At 44.3% G+C, this 21,170-nt stretch overlaps 1 protein-coding gene across 1 annotated transcript; it reads left to right on the forward strand.

Annotated features, from left to right (window-relative positions):
• The first annotated feature begins 1,939 nt into the window (after window positions 1–1,939).
• Window positions 1,940–20,726, forward strand: CNMD (chondromodulin). The gene is made up of 7 exons (XM_075918937.2): window positions 1,940–2,098; window positions 2,370–2,510; window positions 8,826–8,966; window positions 10,778–10,891; window positions 13,669–13,822; window positions 15,006–15,214; window positions 20,043–20,726. The coding sequence occupies exons 1-7, from the start codon at window positions 2,024–2,026 to the stop codon at window positions 20,256–20,258; spliced, it is 1,050 nt and encodes a 349-aa protein (XP_075775052.2). The 5' UTR covers window positions 1,940–2,023; the 3' UTR covers window positions 20,259–20,726.
• Window positions 20,727–21,170: the final 444 nt, after the last annotated feature.

Raw genomic sequence — 21,170 nt, forward strand, 5'->3', positions numbered from 1 at the left:
CGCCGTTTTTGGAGTCAGTGGACCCATTCTGATTTACACCAGCTAAGGATCTGGCTTATTAGCATTTACAGGGCATCCCTGCTATAAATCGCCCTGTAACATCCGTTCTACACTAAAATTGTTGGAAATGATGCATTATAAGTCCTTCCATTCCCTGCTCTTAAGTTGTGCAAAAAACCCAAACAACAATTTGCAAAAATGGAAGTCAGCCACGGGAAAAAAATTCCCCTCTTTGTTTCGCTATAAATCCAAGTTTTTTTGGAATGTATCTTGGACTTACAGCGAGGATGGACTGTAATACTTTAAATCCATGGGTGGAAGGATGGAGCCTCCCTTAGGGGAGACTAACTCCCAGCTCCATGCCTGCCCACCCCCAGCAGCCAGAGAACCAAGACCCCCTTTTCCCGTGTCTGGAGCTCCAAGTCCCTCCTGCACCCCCATCTGGAGGCGTCCAGAGCATCCACCACCACCTTCGGCCAGAGGAATTTCAGGCTAGTTGAAACTCTGAGACTTCCCTCTCCCTGCCCAGTGGAGCCCCAGGCAAGCTACAGACTCTCTGTGCCTTCCCTCCTCAGACCCCAAGCCATATGCCCCATGCAGGTTGCAGAGTGGTTGAGGAGGAGGTATTTGCTACTCAGTTTCCTGGGTTTATCAGTAATCTGTCTGGAGTCCAAGGAGATCACTGATGATCCCAGGAAGCTGGACAGCACATACTGCCTCCTCAGATGTTCCAGAACCTGCATGGGGTATAATAAAGCAAAAACTTCCCCCCAAAACCACACAGCCAGGGTCCAGCAGCATTGCCAAACAGGAGCATACTGGCAATCAAAATAGGCCTGGGAAATGGGTTGAGAACGGCCCTCCCCATGTCACCCGTGTGACCCTCAGCGTGGACACAGAGCCACTCGGAGTGAGGGGCAATGGCGTGTGGACATGACAGCCCAGCGGACGACAGCTCACCGGGCAATTCCCGGTATCCCGCCAGGCCAGTCTGCCCCTGGTGCCAAAGGAGGCAGACCTTCTACTGGCCTGTTACACCTGCCACCCATGTTTGCACAACTATTGTCTGTCAGTACATAGTCATGGGGCACCCAGCTCAAATCCCTGCCCTGGTGTCAGTTTTCTTCCAAACTTTGCTCTTCCACCGTCATCATTATTATCACCAGTAACTAAGACTAAGATTATGTCATAGATCCCATGACTTCCTGCTCCTCTGAGCTATGGTAAAGGGCCCCCACAGCTCCCCGCCACTGCAGGCAGCAGGGGAACCCAGAGCTGTCAGCCACAGAGGCAGTGGATGCTGAACGACTCCCCGCTCTCCTCCGCAGCAGGGTTTGGGCCTGCAGCCCCCATTTGACCTATTTTGTCTGTTATTTTTACTAAAAGTCAGGGACAGGTCAGCAGGTCCCCTGAAGTTCTGTTATTGCCCCTGCCCTGCCTTTTACTACAAATCACTGACAAAACCCAACAACATCCTAGCCTTGCCAGTAACCTTGGTCTGGTGGAAAGGAAGGGGGCTCAACTTCTCCCCTGGGCCCTGTGAGGCTTTTACCCACCTGTTTCCTTTTGATCCCTGCCCCCAGACTCCTGTTCCCCGTTCCCATGTCCCTTAATCCCAGCGCTGAGGGAATGGACACAGCCTGGGCAGGGTGAGGCTACCTCGGGCAGTTCAAGGAGCCCCACAAAGTTGTGGACCCGCAAGGTGTCTCCCCTGCTCAGGAGCCCAAGCCACCGCAAGTGACAGGGCCAGCGCAATTGCTTAGTCCCCCCTCCCCAGCCGCTCCTGGGGCCCTCTATGACTAGGAGCTGTCGCGTGGGGATCTGACATAGCCTAGGGCCCCAGGGGAGCGCGGCACTGGAGCCCCGGCCAGCGCTGAGGAGTGCCGGGAGCGTGAGTGAAGGGGACCATTGTATCCCGCTCCTGGCGCCCCGACGGGGCGGGGAGGGGCTGCGGGCTCCACGCCTCGCCCGGCCTCTCCCGCGGGGGCGCCGGAGCTCCGGGCTCAGACGTGCGCGGGCAGCCATGGCCGAGAGCTCGGAGAAGGAGCCGCTCGCCCTGGCGGGGCCGGAGGACACGGAGTTCAGCCTGCTGCCGCCTGTAGGTACCGCTCGCGGCGCGGCGGCAGGGAGAGTGGCGGGCTGCAACCCGGCGCGGGGGGTGGCGAGGTCCGGCAGGGGCGAGACCCGCCAGGCGCCAGCGGGGAGGAGGGGGGGGGGGGAGGTTGCTGCTTTGCGCGCTCACCGACCCACCCAGTCACTCCCAGGCTTGCCTGCTCTCCCGGACCGGGCTTCGCGGCAGTGGCGTGGGGGCCGGGAGAGTTGGCAACCCTGCGGGGCTCTGGGCTGCCTGTCCCCCTGCTGTGCTGCAGGCCTACACGGCGGTGCCGCTGAAACCCGCCGGCCCGGGGCGGCTGCTGAAGATCGGAGCCGGGGTGCTCGTCGCCGGAGCCCTGCTGCTGCTCTGCGGGGCCATCGGAGCCTTCTACTTCTGGAAGGCCAGCGAGCGGCACGTGAGTGGGCGCGGGCCGCGGGCGGGATGGCGCAGCGGGAGGCAGAGCCGCGAGCACGTTTCTTTGCTGGGGGGCCCCCGGGCTGCGCGGGGCTCCGTGGGACCCGCTGGCTGCACGGCTGGGAAAAGCGCCCCCCCGCAGCAGGCAGCAGGTGGAGTGGGTGTGGGAGGAGGGCGCGGGTGCCTGGGTGCGTAGCGCCCTGTGCAGCCCTAGCGGTCTCAAGGCGCTGCGCTGAAAGCGCTGCTCAAGGACCAAAATGCAGGACAATGTAGCACTTTAAAGACTAACAAGATGGTTTATTAGATGATGAGCTTTCGTGGGCCAGACCCACTTCCTCAGATCAAATAGTGGAAGAAAGTAGTCACAACCATATATACCAAAGGATACAATTAAAAAAATGAACAAATATGAAGAGGACAAATCACATTGCAGAACAGAAGGAGGATGGGGGGGGGGGCGAAGGGGGAGGAAGGAAGGTAAGTGTCTGTGAATTGCTGATATTAAAGGTAGGGAGAGTGGTTTGTCCTTTTCATATTTGTTCATTTTTTTTAATTGTACTCTTTGGTATATATGGTTGTGACTACTTTCTTCCACTATTTGATCTGAGGAAGTGGGTCTGGCCCACGAAAGCTCATCATCTAATAAACCATCTTGTTAGTCTTTAAAGTGCTACATTGTCCTGCATTTTGCTTCAACTACCCCAGACTAACACGGCTACATTTCTATCACTATTCCTCAAGGACCAGTCTGTGGAGTGGCTCTGGTCCCGGAGAGCTCCCTGACGGAGTTCAGGAAGGCAGCAGCAAGCTGGTCCCTGCTCTCGAAACGGTTGGGAAACTGGCCTGATTAAAGAGAGAGAGGGGCGGGGGAGCGGCTGCCGGCTGGGCTGGGCCCTTGCTCACTTGCTCAGGTTGAGAGTTAAGATCCAGAAAGCTTAGCTACAAAAGGCGATTAGAGTGCTAAACGAGCCATCTTCCCCCCCGCCCCACACACACACACATTCAGACTGCCATAGGCCACTGGTGCCCGTGGCTGGGGAGGAGGGGACGTAGGGAGGGCCATCTAGAGGGTGAATGTTCAGAAATGGGTGAGGTAGAAAATCTAGAGGAACAACACTCAGGGGAAAGATCAGTCTTGGAGTAGTGAAAACTGGATCATCTACAGCTAGCGGTGACTGGAAGGGGAGGAGAGGCAGAGGCTACTGGCCACATTACATCCTCCCTCCAACTAGGGGAAGGACTGGGAGTGGGACAATCTCCCTCTGTCCCGTCCCGCCTCTCCCTGCCCTTCCTCCACCCTCTCCCCACTTCTTCCCTGCTTTTGCTCCACCCCTGCTTCCCTTCTTCCCCAGCCAAGGCGGCCTGGGGACTAATGGGGCTAGTACGTAGGGTTGCCATATGGTTTCAACAAAAATACCAGACACACTTGACATTACATCACAATCTACATTACATCTTATTTAGAAAATACCAGACATTTATATTTTCTCAATTTGTTTCCCGAACAGAAAGCTCAAATACTGGACTGTCTGATTCAAAGCCTGATACCTGGCAGCCCTACTGGCACTGGCAGAAGGGGTCCACTGTCCCTCCCCCCACATTACTGTCAGCAGTGGGGGAAGCAGAGCACGGTGACTTCAGGTGCTTTGCTCCCTTAGCTGCTGCATCCCTCCATTTTCTGCCTAGGAGTGTGGGGGCAGTCCTGTCCTCTCCTCCAGAGCAGGGAGAGCAAAGCAGTTGGGGCCACCTTGCTCTGCTTTCTCTGTTGCTACAGGTGAGTGTGGGGAGGCCAAAGCCCTTCTGTGGGTGCCAGACCCAACCCCACTAATTGTTTGAGAGACACGTGACCCTTTGTGCATCCTCTCTACCCATCACCTACTTCGAGTATTGCTAGCTGGGAAGGCAATAATTAAACAAAGGTAGGCAGGAGATTTCAATTATAACAGTAAACTCATCTGTTTACCAGGCAGGATAGTTGCAGTCTTGTAATAACCTAATGCTGCACTGAAGTTTTTTAATCTGGTTTAAAGTCAAGTATGAGATGAACTAGATGAAACAAACACAATAATTCTGTGCCCAAGTATTTACATTTTGTTTCCAGTAAGCCAATTTTTAAATTAACTGTGTGAATTTAATGAGAATCACAATCACATTGGAAATATTTCTTGATTGGGGGTTGCTAAATTCTGTAAGTAGCATACTCCTCCCCTTTCCCCCAGAATAAAAACTCTTTTCTTTCCTGTCCACTTGGTGTAGCATGGTGGAAGCTGATTTTAGGAATAAATGTAAAGTGAATCCTTGAGTTCACAGAAAAAAGATACATTTACTTTTGCTCAAACATCTTCAGAACATTCACCAATCCTTTCCCAGGAGATTCACATAATGGGCAAATTCTAAGCATCAGGACAAAATGATGGTGAAAGAAATACATTAATTTTACATGCCACATCATCTAAATGCTGATTGCAGATCGTACTTTGACACTTAAATATGTGGTGCAATGTGCTATTTAATCTATTTGTAGGTTTGATTAAAGACCAACATTATTTCACTATTTTCCTGGTAGTTTAAATGTGTACTGAATATGGACACAAGAGCTTGTAGCATATTAGTTGCAAAATTATTTTAAAAATCTTGATAATTTATATTTGAGTGGAGAGAACTTTTCTGAACTTAGGCTACATGACAAAATCCTGTGTCAAAAAGGGTAGCATTGGAAACTGGGGTGGTTAGTTTCAAGAAGCAAACTTTCAAGATGTCGTGATCATCAGACTGATTCCAAATATTATATTTCCTTTATGATTTCAAAGATTTTTAAAATATGAAATGCCAGATTATGTGAATTTTGGTTTCACTTGCTCATCAGTGACAAGAACAATGAATCTCCTTGAATTTACCAAGGAGCCTATTCTGCACTCCTGATTCAGGCAAGACTCCTATTTACTTTGTTAGGAGCTTGTCAGAGTAAGGAATGCAATAGATCCCTTAATTTGTAGGCAAAGTGTTTGTCTGGTGTATATTTTAGCCTGGAGGGAACAACTGTTGACATTTAATTATTTTTGTAAAGACAATTTATAGCAAACCCAAAAGCTAGAGAGAGAAGAAAGAAGTTACATAGTAACAAGACAGGCAGCTTCCGGACACAATGTAAGATCCATTTACTTTTCCAGGCTCTTGAAAAGGGAAAGGGGCATGAATAGGAAGACTGGCCAAAGAGTGGCTAAAGTATTAATAGTTGAGGTTGTGCTGGTATTTCTGATAAATAGCTAGTAGATTGATTATAGGACAGTCTCTCATCTTGGCCTATTTAGTTTTGTAACACTTGCATTATTTTAGCAAATATTTGCTTTTCGATCAAATAGATGCATTAAAAGTATCTTATTAGTAAGTGGGTTTCTGTTCCCTCACCTAAGATTCTTTTCCCATGTCAGGAAGCTGATAGTAATGTCATCACTTAAGAACTGAATCTTTAAAAAAAACAATTCAAGCATATTCTAATTAATACAGAAACAGATAAAATGTCAACCTTAAGCTGCACAATCAAACCAAGTTGAGAAGATTGGGGCATTAAGAGCTATAATTCCAGACTGCCCTCAGACTCAGAAAGCCAATGCTTTGGTGATTCGCATTTGGAAGATTTTCTTTGTCACCATAAGATTTATGATTTTATATATATATATATATATATATATATATATATATATATATATATATATATATATATATATATATATATAAAGAAACCTAGAATTCTACTGCAGTGAATGGGGCTCACAAAAAAGTATTATCTTATACCAGCTCAGTCTATGAGCTGGTATAAGATAATACCAAACTGGGTGGGGTTGCGACTTCTTTGGAGGATAGGGACATAATTCAAAATGACCTTAGCAAGTTAGAGAAATGGTCAGAGGTAAACAGGATGAGGTTTAATAAAGAGAAATGCAAAGTGCTCCACTTAGGAAGGAACAATCAGTTCCATACATACAAGATGGGAAGCGACTGTCTAGGAAGGAGCATGGCAGAAAGGGATCTAGGGGTCATAGTGGACCACAAGTTGAATATGAGTCAACAGTGTGATGCTGTTGCCAAAAAAGCAAATATGATTGTAGGTTGTATCAACAGGTGTGTTGTAAGCAAAACTTGTGAAGTCATTCTGCCTCTCTACTCTGCACTAGTTAGGCCTCAGCTGGAGTACTGTGTCCAGTTCTGGGCGCCACATTTCAAGAAAGATGTGGAGAAATTGGAAAGGGTACAGAGAAGAGCGACAAGAATGATTAAAGGTCTAGAGAACATGACCTATGAAGCCAGGCTTCATGAACTGGGCTTGTTTAGTTTGGAAAAAAGAAGATTAAGGGGGGACATGATAGCGGTTTTCAAATATCTAAAAGGGTGTCACAAGGAGGAAGGAGAAAATTTGTTCCTCTTGGTTTCTGAGGTCAGGACAAGGAGTAATGGGCTTAAAGTGCAGCAGGGGAGGTTTAGATTGGACATTAGGAAAAAATTCCTAACTGTCAGGGTGGTCAAATATTGGAATAAATTGCCAAGGGAGGTGGTGGAATCTCCCTCTCTGGAGATATTTAAGAACAGGTTAGATAGACATCTGTCAGGGATGGTGTAGGTGGAGCTTGGTCCTGCCTTGAGGGCGGGGGGCTGGACTCGATGACCTCTTGAGGTCCCTTCCAGTCCTATGATTCTATGATTCTATGTTCCTTGGATATAGAATTAAGTAGGGCTGTCAATTAATATGTGTTAATGCCTGTGATTAACGCAGAGCACAATTAATGCATTAATTTTTTAACGTGTTAATTGTAGGCATTTCTGCAGCACTGGCCCTTTAAAATGCCACCAAGAAGTTTCAAAGGGGCAGCACCTGGGGTCAGCTGTGCGGCACTGCCCCTTTGAAGTGCTGCCCTGGGCTTTCAAAGGGGCAGCACAATGCAGCCTGGCATCAGCTGGGGATTAATCAGCATGTGATTAATCATGATTAAATTTTTTAATTGCGTGATTAATTGTGATTAATTGTTTTAATTGCTTGACAGCCCTAGAATTAAATACTATATATGTATAGACCCAATCTTGCATTCCTCATGCAAGAATTCAGTGGAAGTTTTGGATGCATGAATAATACGGATTGAATCTCTGTTTATAAAGGACAATTACCTTTAGTATCTTAATTTTTTTCCCTATCAAAGAGTTACAAGTAGGAAAAAATTGATTTCTAGGCTATATTGTGGACTTTATTGAAACTTTGTTTATATTCAAACTTTTTAAGAATAAAAGTAAAATTCCTTGTGGTGGTACTGATGACAGTATTGTATAATGAAAAAGAATAACCAAGGGCTGGCAACTGCAAGATATACTGTAGCTTTTCATCATTGCAAAAGGTAGGAGCAAGCATTTTATTTGATACAGTGTGAAAAAAATCTATATGATATTTAAACAAAGCTCACTTTACTAAGAGACAACCACATGCTGCCTGCTGAATTCAAGAGACTCTCTAAGTACCTACACAGTATCAAATGATTTCTCCAAGCAAGAGTGGATCCCCACAAATCAAACTTAGGAGGACAGTGGGTATGACCTCTGGGGGGAAAGAGCTCTTTCTTTTCTTTCCATACAATATGATTTAGACCAGTTCCCAAATCCCATGTAACCCTGGAACCAAATTATTCCACATGCAGTGTGTACGGATGTAAAGCTGTCATTACTGATATTGCCTGAAACCATCATAGTCTGTTTTATGATCTTGACGGCTGGGGTTCCTGTAATAAAAGTGTAAGCATGGATAAAAGCCAGGAACTGAAGATGGACATGACAATCAGATTGGCACTAGGGATGTAAAAGGTTAACAGATTAACTGTTGAGCCTCACCCTTAACAGGTGAGGCTTATCAGTTCTGGTTAACTAATAGGGGCTCGAGCAGCTCCCCACTTGCCCTGGGTAGGGGGCTGCTTGAGCTCCATGGGGCCCACTGGAGCAGTCCCTGTTCAGACTTAGACCCCCGCATTCCCCCGCCAGAGGTTACACGCCAGCTCCCAGGGAGCCAGCTGCAGAGCCCGCAGTGAAGCCTCTCCCGGAGTAGTGCTGGCAGCAGTCCTGCCCCCGCTCCTGGTAAGACTTTGCTGTGGGCTCTGCAGTATAAAGCTTATTTAAGATTTATACTGTGGAGCCCACAGCACATGTAACATGGAGTTTTAGCGGTTACATGGTTAAATTTTTAAACACATTTTTACCTCCTTAATTGGCACTAGACTCGTGCTTGATGTTAACTTGGAAGATACAAAGATGTGTGCTAATGTTTTGTATTTAATTACAGATTTACAATGTTCATTATACTATGAGTATTAATGGAAAAGTACAAGAGGGATCAATGGAAATAGATTCTGGGAACAACCTAGAGACCTTTAAAACTGGAAGCGGAGACGAAGAAGCTATAGAAGTTCACGATTTCCAGATAGTAAGTACATTGACAGGTCTTTCAGATAAGATATTCTCCAGTGTTGAGCTCTGAAGGTTTGTCTACACTGAAGTTACAAACCCACAGCTGGCACCATGCCAGCTGACTTGGCCCTATGAGGCTAGGGTTAAAGTGCTGTTTAGTTGTGGGATAGACCTTCAAGCTGGGGCTGGAGACTAGGCTTTAGGAGCCTGAGAGGTGGGGCTCAAACATCTACACCATAAACAGCTCCTTAGCCTGACCCCTGCAAGCCTGAGTCAGCTTTCACGGGCCAGCCATGGATTTTTAATTGCAGGACAGACATATCCTAAGGGGCCCAGTCCTACACTCATTGAAGTTGATGGCAAAACTCTCATTAACTTCAAAGGGAGCAAGGTTGAGGCCTACATGAGGTAGAAGCAGCATCTAAAACAAAATAAACCACTATCTACAGGTAGCGTTGGTGAGGGAAATATGTGGGTCTTCTTGGCCTTGCTCTTCCCCCCATCTATTGGGTCCATGACTAAGGAGGTAACTGGATTCTGATTCTGCACAGACCTGGGAGATCAATGCACACACACAGTGTGATGCATAACCCCCAAATCATCTGACAGCTGCTCTTCAGCCGTTGTAAATCTTGTAGTAACATCAAGTTAACAACATTATTGGCAACTGGATTAAAATGTCTTCACTATTCTACATCTGCACAGAAGTCTCAACTCAGTGGAGAGTCAATGAATTATTCCATTCTTGTATCCTTATGACAACTATGAACTGCTGGATAAGTGCAGCCAAAACATTCCACCACAGACACCAAGCATGTTGTGCATTAGGCTGATGAATGCGGCAGAAGAAACAAGCAGAAAATATTATAACTGCCTTGAGTTGCTGAGTGCCAGGTGTCAAATATCAGGAAAGCAAATGGACCAAGCACTTGTCATGGTATAGCTCGTGCATAAAAATCTGTTCACCTATTTCCTCTCAAGAACAAAATGGTGGATAGGACAAGACAATTGCTGAGATTGCAGGAGCAGGCTCTCTGCATCTTGTAGGGAGAACCAAACCTATATGTCAGCACAGAAAATGCTACATTTAAATTGGAGGGAGAAGACTTAGGCTTCCCAATCTCAATGAATGGCCTCCAATTTCAATATGTTTGAAATTCAGAGACTTTGTGTCATTTATGTAGCAACTCCGTAATTACAACAACACTGGAATTCTGTCTTGGTTCTCCTTTCATTGTGAACTTGTGTATATAAAAAGTATCACTGTATCAAAAATATCAAAGTTGAATGTCTAAAGTAAGGCACCTACACACATATCTGTGGCACCTACTAGTAAATATGGGACCTGATTTTTCATAGGTAAAGTTCAGAGGTCTGTCTAGACTAGGAAGAAGTTACTAGGATACAGCCCAAGCAGCTAACTTGATTTTAATAATGTTAACCTACATCAATATTTAGATGCTAAATGATGTTTCAAATTATGTTAGCAAACTCCTTTTTTCCTAGTCTAGACAGGCCCTCTCCAGTGGAAGTTGCAGTTGTTCAGCACCTTTGAAATTGGGCCACTTCTTTTGGTGCCTAAATTCAAATTCAAATTTTGCCCTGTTTGTTTAATTTTTTTACAGCTAAAATAGTGATACAACAGAATTTGGGTCAATTTTAGACTTATTTTTAAAAAACATCAAAGAACGTTGTCAGTTCTGATTGTTATTTTTTTAACAAATTCAGTGACTACCTTAATGTTACATGAACACAGTTTATATTGTTTTGTTTTAAACAATTGGATGAAATGTCAATGTCTGTAACCCCAAAAGGACTATTTTGTAGGGCATCACTGGAATTCGTTTTGCTGGAGGAGAGAAATGCTACATTAAAGCACAAGCTAAAGCTCACATCCCTGATGTCAGTACCATGACTAAAGAAAGCCTCTCATTTGATCTGGTAAGGAGCAATTTTTAAAACCTACTTAACCCCACATAAATATGGATTTTAAAGGTCATTTAAATATCAGTATCAAATGAACTTGTACAGGTTGGACCTCCTCAATCTGGCACCCTCGGGACCTAACCAATCCTGGATGAGGGATTTTGTGGGACCAGGGGTAGTCATTTCTGGCCTCCTTGCTGCCAGCCTTCCCCCCCAGCACTGGACCAGCCATAGGCCTTGCTAGTCTCCACCCGTCTTTCCCCCAGGCAGACCTGCTGGGGCGCACTGAGCACCCAAGCTGAGCAGCCACACTGAGGTGTGCCAAGTTCCCGGTCCCACCAGGCAGACCCACTAGGGCGTGCCTGGCTGCCCAGCTGTGGGGATCTAGGCTTCTGGCCCCACTGCCAGCAGCCTACAATCCTGCCCGATCGCAGGGCTCCTAGGCACCAGCCCTCCACTGGGACTCTGATCCTGGAACATTCATGGTGCTGTCAGACCACAGATGTTGCCAGACCAGAGAGTCCTAGTTTACAGAGGTTCAACCTGTAGATCTTATTGACACTGTGGAAGGGAGGAGGGAGTGCTTCTGGGGGTGGGGTACTGCTTGGCACTGCTTCTGCTGTTACTGGAATGGGGGTGCATGAGAGAGAAAGACTGTAAATATCTTACTGAGACACACAGAATAATCATCCCCCCACCAAAATTATCAGGACAGGAAAAAATCATGGTGTACAAAAATTATGGAACCTCTAAAATGAGGATGTTCCAACTCTGCCTTTTTGTTGTACTCTAAAACAGTGTTTCTCTAAGTGGTCCGCGGACCCACTCTGAGAAAGCTGCTACCAGGCCGCTCTGGTTTGTTTACGTACTGGCTCTGTAGCCATAGAGCCTTGCAGCTCCCAGTGGCTACGGTTTGCCATTTGCAGCCAAAGGGAGCTGCGTGTGACCTGGGCTGCTGCTTCCTGTGGCTTCCCTTGGCTGCAAATGGTGAACCACAGCCAATGGGAGCCACAAGGCTCTTTGGCTGCAGAGCTGGTAAGTAAACAAACCCGAGTGGCCTGGTAGCAGCTTTCTCAGAATGGGTCCGCATACTACTTTGAGAAACACTGCTCTAGAATATGCTATAATTAATACTCACTTACTTAAAAAAAAAGACAATTTTCTAGAGCGAACAAGGAAAGTGCCAGAGGTCATATCCAAAGTCCACTGATGTCAATTGGAAAATTTCCAGTGACTTCAGTTGGCTTCAGATCAGTCCCTAGAGGTAGGCACCAAGCTCGCCTCTATCCACCCTCATTATTTTAAGGATATATGGACTTCATGGCATAACTGGAATAATTTAATATAATTAAGCACGGGCAATTTCTTTTTATTGAAAAATAAAAGGACATATCATCGATCCAATGTTAAATTTCCACTGTTGAAAAATATTTGCAGTCAGGTTTGCAAAGTTAAGGTTCTAATTTAATATTAACTTGGTCACATTACAGATGTGTGGTATGTTCTGTTCCTGCTTTCTGGGTAATTTTTAAAAGATGTATTAATTTTGCGGTTTCTGTCATAAAACATGCATCAAGTAAGTATATGTGATGTGCAACCCAACACAACTTAATGCTGTTGCTAGAACATTAAACTTTCTTTGCTGTCTAATTTTAAGATTTCTGGTCTAATGCATGTTTGATCGTGACCAACACTGAATATGAAAAGGTCAATTAAAATAACTTTACAGCTATCTAAAGTATATTTGCCCACAAGTTTGAGGTAATTTCATTTAAGATAAACAACTGGATTCTTTTTATCTTCAAAAGTTAGCTCCAGTTAAATTATTTCAGGTGCTGGCAAAAACCCATATGGGAGGCTATAAATGATGTGCTGCTTTCACAGGGTAGTGAATTTAGATGACTCAAGACATTCTACAAAAATCAATAAATACATTAAAGGAACAACTTGGCAAAATAAATTGATCTAGTGAGTAATCAATCCAAATATCAGATAATTATATGGAGGCAATTCAAAAGTTTTACTTCAAAATCATATTGATTTTCTTGATGAACTGGTCTTTTTAAAGATGCTTCATTGCTGCTAAGAAATAGCTAATATGTTTTATGTAAAATAATACTTTGAACTATAAAGAATCAATTGCTGACATTTTCCTATATTACTTTGAAGATATGTACCTAAAACCTGCAAAATACATTTCAAAATGAGGGCTCCTTTAACTTCTGGCTTTTGGTCAATTGAATTGCTATTACTGAACAAGACCTTTAATCTGACCCATCATATTAAATTAAAATTGTAGCTGCATACAGACTAAAACTTTCATTAACTCTCAGGAATATGACTTGTGTCTATCACAGAAGTATCCTAACATTTATATGAAATCAGAACAATGCAAACAAACATACCTAAAATATTGCGCCAGATTCTTAGCTGGTATAAATCAGTATTGTTCTGCTGACATCAATGGATCTACACCAAAGTACACCAGCTGAGAATCTGGCCTCATGGGCTGAATACTAGCCCCATTACAGATAATGGGGTGAAATCCAGGTTGTTTGGCCATTTATTGCAATGGTGCAGAATTTCACTCAAGATGTTTTTTCCGTTGATTTCCGCAGGACCAAGTTTTGGCTGCATGTGGTTCATAAAACAAAATAGCACCCTTTAGAACAACATTTCATATCAGTTCCAAATGAACTTCTATGTTTGGCTACTAACAGAAAATTACATGTACAGAATACCCAAAACTCTTAAATGAACTAACAATGGATTTTTATGTTGCATACTTATAGGAAGATGAAATTATGCCAGTTAAATTTGATGAAAATTCCCTTATCTGGGTGGCTGCCGACCAGCCTGTAAAAGATAACAGCTTTCTAAGTGCCAAAATTTTAGAGCTTTGTGGAGATCTTCCTATTTTCTGGCTTCGACCAACATACCCAAAAGGTAATTTTTCTTTCACTTACAAAACGCGCTGCCCCAGGGATGGCCCTGGTGGTGCTCTAAGGGTAGAGCTCTCAGCTGTACTTCTCAGCTCGGGCAGCCATAAGTGCACTAGCTCTGCTCAAGCTGAGGTCTAAAAATAGCAGTGTGGCCACTGCAGTATGGGCAGCAGCTCAGACTAGCTGCATGACTATGTAGCCAGGGGCTCAGGCAGGACTGTACTCAGATGGCTGACCCAAGATGTCAGTGACTACACTGCTATATTTAGCATGCTAGTTTGAGCAAAGCTCATGTATGTTCATCTGTCCAAGCCGAGACATACCCAGAGGTTTAATACTGAGATACAAAGTACTGATCAGAATTGCACATACAAAATACTGATTAGAAGAGTGAAAGAGGTGTTAATATTGAGTATTTTGGGGATAAATCTTGCTTATATTTTCCATAACAAATGGGAGCCAAATTTGCTTGATCAAAGTTTTCCACTGTTTTCCAGTGGCTTTGCACAGGGCCATTATGCATCAAAAGAGTACAGATAGCCCCCGATTTACGAACGAGTTACATACCAAACACTTGGTCATAACTTGATCTGTTTGTAAGTCGGACTCCATTCATTTAAATGTGACCGCGCTGTTCGTAAGCGCGGATCTTGCGTTTGTAACTCAGGGACCGGCTGTAATGCGCTTAATGGGAGGTTGGTGGTAAGTCTGAACGGTCATAAGTTGACAAATTCATAACTCGGGGACCACCGGTATTGTCAAAGTTGGCCAGGAGTGTTTTAAATCATTTTTAAAATAAGGGCCTTTGCGGCTGGACAGAAGTGTATATTCTTCCGAATGTTTCTTTTTCTGTCAAAAATGCACATGAACGGCAGGAAGGTAGTTGCTCTGATTGAGTGCTGGCAGGAGCTGTTAATTTCTTTTAGCATCACTGGCCACTCACTGAGTCAAACCTGTTCTTTGGGAAAAAAGACAAATCTCACATGCATAGAGTGTGAATTATATAGACTGCATATGAAACAGGTGGAAAGACAAGTAGCTCCCATGTGAAGTCTAATAATCTTTGCAAAACTGCTGTGCAATTCCACTTTCATGAATGTGTAATAATTCTACTTTCATGAATGTCCTTGAATCAACGGAAGAAGGTGTTTTAGAAAACCCATGTACTCCTCTGACTGTTTTTTCAGATAACCAAAGAAGGAAGCGAGAAATCAAAAGAAAAATACGTCAGGCTCAATCAAACTTTGATCTGGACCAAAATGAAGCCACTACTCAAGTAGTAAATACCAGGTCACCTACTACCCAGCGTGTTCAGAGACCTGAACACCAGCCTAACACCACTGGTCTCAACGAGCAAGATTCTAGGTCAAACTTTAATCCAGAAAATCCGTATCATGTGAGTACATATGTATTTGATCTAGAATCCCCTTTCAAAGCATTTGATTTTGCAGGTAGGTTTGTAACATTTATTAAGTAACTCATGCCTAGCTACCCATTCATTTCAAATGGAATTAACAAATAATTATAGTATCAGTGTGTTGATTTAAACTTTCATTTGGTAGCGCATCCGTTTAAAAATTCCACTCACCAGAAGCAACTAAAATATAGTTTGTTTGGTTTTTGTTATCATTAGTCCCCATAGTATGGAGAATAAAGTAGATACTGTGTTTAGGTTGGCGCATTTAAGATAATTTTGTAAGATTGCTGTAGCGAGGACAATTTAATACAGAAAACTAGAAATCTGTTATAGTTACCATAACTACAGCAAATGTACTCTGCCCCAGGCAGACAGCTGACGATGATCATTAACTGATAAAAAGAAAACGATAAAGCCGAGTCAGCTAATCAGAAACCTGCTTAGTCATGAAGTGTGGGGGAGGGGGAGAATGGAGAGCGAGCGAGCATGAGCATCTTTTGGATAAAATGGATTGTGACTAGCCATACCTACAGTGGGACAAGTTCTGTTGCCACTGACTTTTCCGAGCTCAGAATCAGGCCAAACACGTCTGTCCTGGAAGCTGTGGTTATCAGACATTTCACAGAGCTCTTTCTAACAGTCTGCAGAGTGGAACCCTTCTAAAGCAATGTGGTGAAAGAACTTCAAAGAGGACAAGTCCATGATAGAGTTATTTTCTGTCTGTCTCATATGAAGTGTCCACAGAATGAGTCCCATGGCTGAAAGCCCATCACCGTAGTACAGAACTACTAACTGTATAGTGAGTCACTTCCTCTCTGCTGCACCAGCATCAGACAATTTACTTCATCACTTGGTACAGCAGGGATGAAAGTTATTTTAAGAGAATGTTGCCACAAGATCAATGTCTCCTGCTTTGAAAATAAGTCACAGCTTTGTCCTGACATTTATGTAACAGCAGGTGATCATTATCCCGTGACAGTGTTCTTCTCTCTTGACATTTTTTAATGAGGCTTAAGCTAATCACTCCAAATAAAGTAGAACTAAATTGACTTATTTCTTATTAACTCAGTTAAGGAGAAGCACCACTGGCTCCAAAAGCAGCACTAAACCCTGCCATTTGAGGAGAGGCGCTAGTTAGGAAATGACAAGCCAAGTAGTGGGAAACCTGAAGTCCACAGGCCACATACAGCTGGTCAAGGTAAGCAGGTAGCAGGCCACTAGACAGGTTGTTTACCTTGCATCTGCAGGTATGGCTGTGCACAGCTCCCATTGGCCACGACTTGCTGTTTCTGGGCAATGGGAACTGCAGGAAGTGGCACAGGCCACAGAGACTTGCTGGCCATCACTTCCTGCAGCGCTAATTGGTCTGGATGCTGGACTGCGGCCAATGAAAGCTGCAGATGGCCCTACCTGCAGATGCAAGGTAAACAACCTGTCTGGAGGCCTGCCAGTGGCTTATTCTAATGAGCTGCATGCAGCTCATGGGCCACAGGTTGCCCACCATTGATATAGGACCTGAGAGGTAAAGCCATTATCCATCTGCAGAGTGGGAGTAGTACACCGGAGCTACGTCTACACTGGCCCCTTTTCCGAAAGGGGCATGCTAATTTTACAGGTCGTAATAGGGAAATCCGCGGGGGATTTAAATATCCCCCGCGGCATTTAAATAAAAATGTCCGCCGCTTTTTTCCGGCTTTTAGAAAAGCCGGAAAAGAGCGTCTACACTGGCCCCGATCCTCCGGAAAAAAAGCCCTTTTCCGGAGATCTCTTATTCCTACTTCAAAGTTAAAAAAGGTTCTACTTCAAAGGTCCTACTTCAAAGTAGGAATAAGAGATCTCCGGAAAAGGGCTTTTTTCCGGAGGATCGGGGCCAGTGTAGACGCTCTTTTCCGGCTTTTCTAAAAGCCGGAAAAAAGCGGCGGACATTTTTATTTAAATGCCGCCGGGGATATTTAAATCCCCCGCGGATTTCCCTATTACGACCTGTAAAATTAGCATGCCCCTTTCGGAAAAGGGGCCAGTGTAGACGTAGCCCGGGTGTAGGGTCCCTGCAGAGCTCTCTCCAAAAGTCTTCCTGCCAGTGGGAACCTTTTTTACCCTAAAAACAGAATAGCTCACCCCAGAGTAACTCACTTAGGCTACCTCTACACTGCACAGTTATTTCGGGATCAGCGATTCCAAAATAGTACGTCTACACTGAAGGGAAGCCTCACAATTAGTCCAAGGCAGGCTTCCCTAATGTAGATGTGCTATCTTGATTTAGAGCCCCAGGAGGAATAACTTAGAATGGCCCTGGTGAGGGGCTATTTCAAAATAGCAGAAGTGAAAAGTCTACACACGCCTTATTTCAAAATAACTTTGCTGTGTAGACACACCCTTAGTGCCCCCTTCTGGGTTTATTAAAGGGCCCTTCAAAACAACCCATCTATTAAAGCATCTGTTCTCATCAGGCATGGGTCTCCCAGGTGGCTCAGGAAATAACAGGACGACACAGATAGCCTTCCGATAAATGACTGATGCAAGCAGTCATCTTTCCAACACAAGGCATCTTTTTATTGATGCAAACAAAAATCCTCAACACAGTAACAAAAATCCCCAACACAACAGGCTAAAGCATCCCACGCCACAAAAACATACATGATTACAATCACTTAACATGATTGTAAGTGTCTGAGCCCCACTTCAGAATGCCAGTCTTCACAGCTCACTGGCAGCTGACAGGTCTCATCTCCCTCTAGTCTCTGTGTCTTCTCTCTCTCTCCTGCATCTCGGCCTCTACACTCCTCGCATCGTCTCCTCAGCTGTCTGTGTCTCAGATACTCTTTACATACTCTGTTGACAGGCTTGATTGACAGTTTCTACTTTTCTTAATATTTTCCTGTCAGAGATCTGCAGAGTGCATGCCACATAGCAATGTTATTTTTAATGTACCCAGCATCCTTCTCAACAACTGCCTCACCACTGTTTTCGCCGCATATTTCTTAGTGCCACGCAGTGTTCCCTCTAATTTTCCATGTGTGGATTTTTTCTAACCCCGCGAGGAATAAATTTTATATGCACTGAGAAATGTGAACCACCAATAGAAACAAAAAAACCAGCGGTGGGCACTCTGCTGATCAGAAACGTGGCATTTGAATCTCTTCTGAATGGCTGAACAAGCACACAGCTTACAGGGAACACTGGAGCCCTGTGCTGCTGTTTACAGCTAATGGTAGTGAAGTGGTACCTCAGTGATGTGCTTGCCTAACCCAACGTGGAGGCCAGGAGACCAAATGGAGTCCCTCAAGATATCCTCTATCACTTACTCATTTGGTATAGGATCCTCTGGAAGATGTTCTCCAATATTTCTGTTAGGCATTGGGAATCTACACCACTGGTTTACCAGACAGATGCATAGTCTTGATGTTAGCTGAGCATTGTCATTCTCCTCTTTTCCCTTCTTTCCTCTCCTGGGGAAGTTTGGCATAACAAATAGGGGGCAACCTTGAGCAAGTTACTCCGCATTCCTGTACCTCAGTTTTCCAGTCTCTAAAATGAGGGAAACGCTACTTTACTTTCTTTGTGAAGTACTCAGAGAACAATATATGAAAAGTGCTTTGCAAGAGTGAGGCATTCTTGTTTGATTTGCCCTTGTTCTTCTCCTCTAATCCCATTGAGGAAGCACTAGAGTAGAGCTACTCAACATGTGGCTCATAGGCCACATGCAGCCCGTGGCCCGTTTGTTTGCAGCCCGCAGTGCAGTTTGAGTTTATGCAGGGCTCAACACAGCTTGCAGGTGAGAGTCAAAACAAAAAAAAAGCCAATATAATGGTCTTCTGTTGATATGTGTTTTAGTAGTTAAATTCCTGGACTGTCCTTGCTCATTAAAAGTGCTGTCATATGGGTGGACATTGGGTAAATATTGCATGTTATTAATATCAGCAGAACTGACTTAAATGGGGCCTGCGTGTTGTGTAGTCTTGCCTGAAGCTTTGTATTCAGGCCAGTCAGTGTGAAAGAAGCTATTTGCATATATATTTGCATGTATATGCAATCACACTTAAGTTGCGGCCCTCAGCATGTGCTGTGAGTATCATTATGGCCCCTGGGGGCTTCCAAAGTTTAGTTGCCCTACACTAGAGGGAAAGAAAGAATTGGATTCAAAGAACTGAGAACTGTGCCTCCTCTCCTAGAAAACATGGGGCTAAGAATTGAGCGGGGGCTAGTCTACCTTGATATCCTCTGCCATTCACTGTGTGGTAACTCCTTGCCTCCTGGTTAAGATGGTGCTATTATGTTAGTTGTCTAGAATCCATTACCAATGGGAAAAGAGGTGGTTAAAGTCAAAGTAAATTTAATCTGAATATGGGGAAAGCCTGCAGTAACAGGCTGTCAAACAGTCCTCTTGGGAAAGAGCTGGAAGTGCCATCGCTTGGGATTTATTTAAAATTAGACTGGATAGAGCATTAGACAATGTAAAGTAGGCCACAATCCCACATGCACAGGATAGATTGGATAACTCAGTTCTTTTCCATTTCTTATTATTGTAACTCAAATCTTACCACTATTAAACTCTCCGTAATTACAGCTTTACAGCAGGAGAGTAAAATAATAATGAAACTCAGACAGCCTGATGTCTGGTTGTGTTTTATATGGGGAGTCCAGTGTAAATGTGGAATGAAGTAGTCGGAAAGCAGGCGTCTGAAAGCTTGACCTTGAAGTCAACAGGAGTTTTGCTATTGACTCCAATGGGACCAGTATTTCACCTGCTGTCTTTCGTGAGGATAATGTGAACTCCATCTTCTCTATTTTGTGTTTTACATTTCAGCAACTTGAAGGCGAAGGGATGACGTTTGACCCAATGCTGGACCATGAAGGCGTGTGCTGTATTGAATGTAGACGGAGCTACACCCAGTGCCAGAGAATTTGTGAACCTCTCATGGGCTATTACCCTTGGCCCTATAACTACCAGGGGTGTCGTTCTGCCTGCAGAATTATTATGCCCTGCAGCTGGTGGGTTGCCCGTATTTTGGGTGTTGTGTGAGATGGAGTCTTCAGATCCTTGAGGAAATAAGCGGGAGCCAGAAAAACTGATAAAAGACTACCGCGAAAGCCCCATTACCGATCTCAGCTTTTAAAAAACTAAGTGTATGTCAATGTATCAAAATGAGGTCAGTCCTTCTAGATGTAAATAAATAAAACCTTTAATTAATATTTCATTAGTTTTACAAATGCAGAGCATAACTTGTATTCTTCTAGCAAACTGTACACTAAAACCTATTGAATGTGGAATTTAAGACTCCCTAAAACAGATTATTAACTGTGCTTATGATTTAGCTGAAGAGTATACACACTTGCTTATAAATTCAAATTCAGCATTTCATGACAGAACCCTCTCTGTTCTGAAATAAATGTGAAAATTTACATCCAATTAGGTGACTAGCTACACTTGCGCTCTTGAGAGTACCTTTCAACCATGTCACTCTCTTAAATAAATCACAAGTTAAGTTGCTCCCTGTTGTTGTTCATACAGAGTTCCCAGATCATTATGAACAGTTATAGACCAATTACAGCATACCTTTCCCACAAAGCTGCCCCAGGGGATGGAGAAATATGCACATTATGTCAGAACCAAAAACAAATGGCAAGAAAAAGGGGCTGCTGAATGGAACGTGCATGGTGAGGAAATGAAAATGCTTTGTACATCAGAACTTCAAAGAAGCCCTCCTGTCACAAATCTTGTATCACTGGTACCACTGTACTGTCTAACAAGTGTCAATGCTATAAGACTATTAGAAGGCAATTACACATAGCCGCAGACCAAATAGCCTCAAGGCACTGTATAATCAGAACTCTCAACAGCCACAATATGTATACATCCTCAGACGATAAACATTGAGGGCAAGGCCGTTTGTGCATTATCCCCTCCCCTCCACCTTCCAGAAGCAGCTTCTCA

The sequence above is a fragment of the Pelodiscus sinensis genome, chromosome 1 (assembly GCF_052426305.1).
Source record: "Pelodiscus sinensis isolate ZL-2025 chromosome 1, ASM5242630v1, whole genome shotgun sequence".
NCBI classification, from domain to species: domain Eukaryota; kingdom Metazoa; phylum Chordata; order Testudines; family Trionychidae; genus Pelodiscus; species Pelodiscus sinensis.

Bases quoted from the DNA above. Each gene is read 5' to 3' on its own strand.
- CNMD (XM_075918937.2), top strand. From the start codon at position 2,024: ATGGCCGAGAGCTCGGAGAAGGAGCCGCTCGCCCTGGCGGGGCCGGAG. The intron at 8,967-10,777 runs GTAAGTACATTG...ACTATTTTGTAG, and splicing joins AAGTTCACGATTTCCAGATA to GGCATCACTGGAATTCGTTT. The intron at 10,892-13,668 runs GTAAGGAGCAAT...GCATACTTATAG, and splicing joins AAAGCCTCTCATTTGATCTG to GAAGATGAAATTATGCCAGT.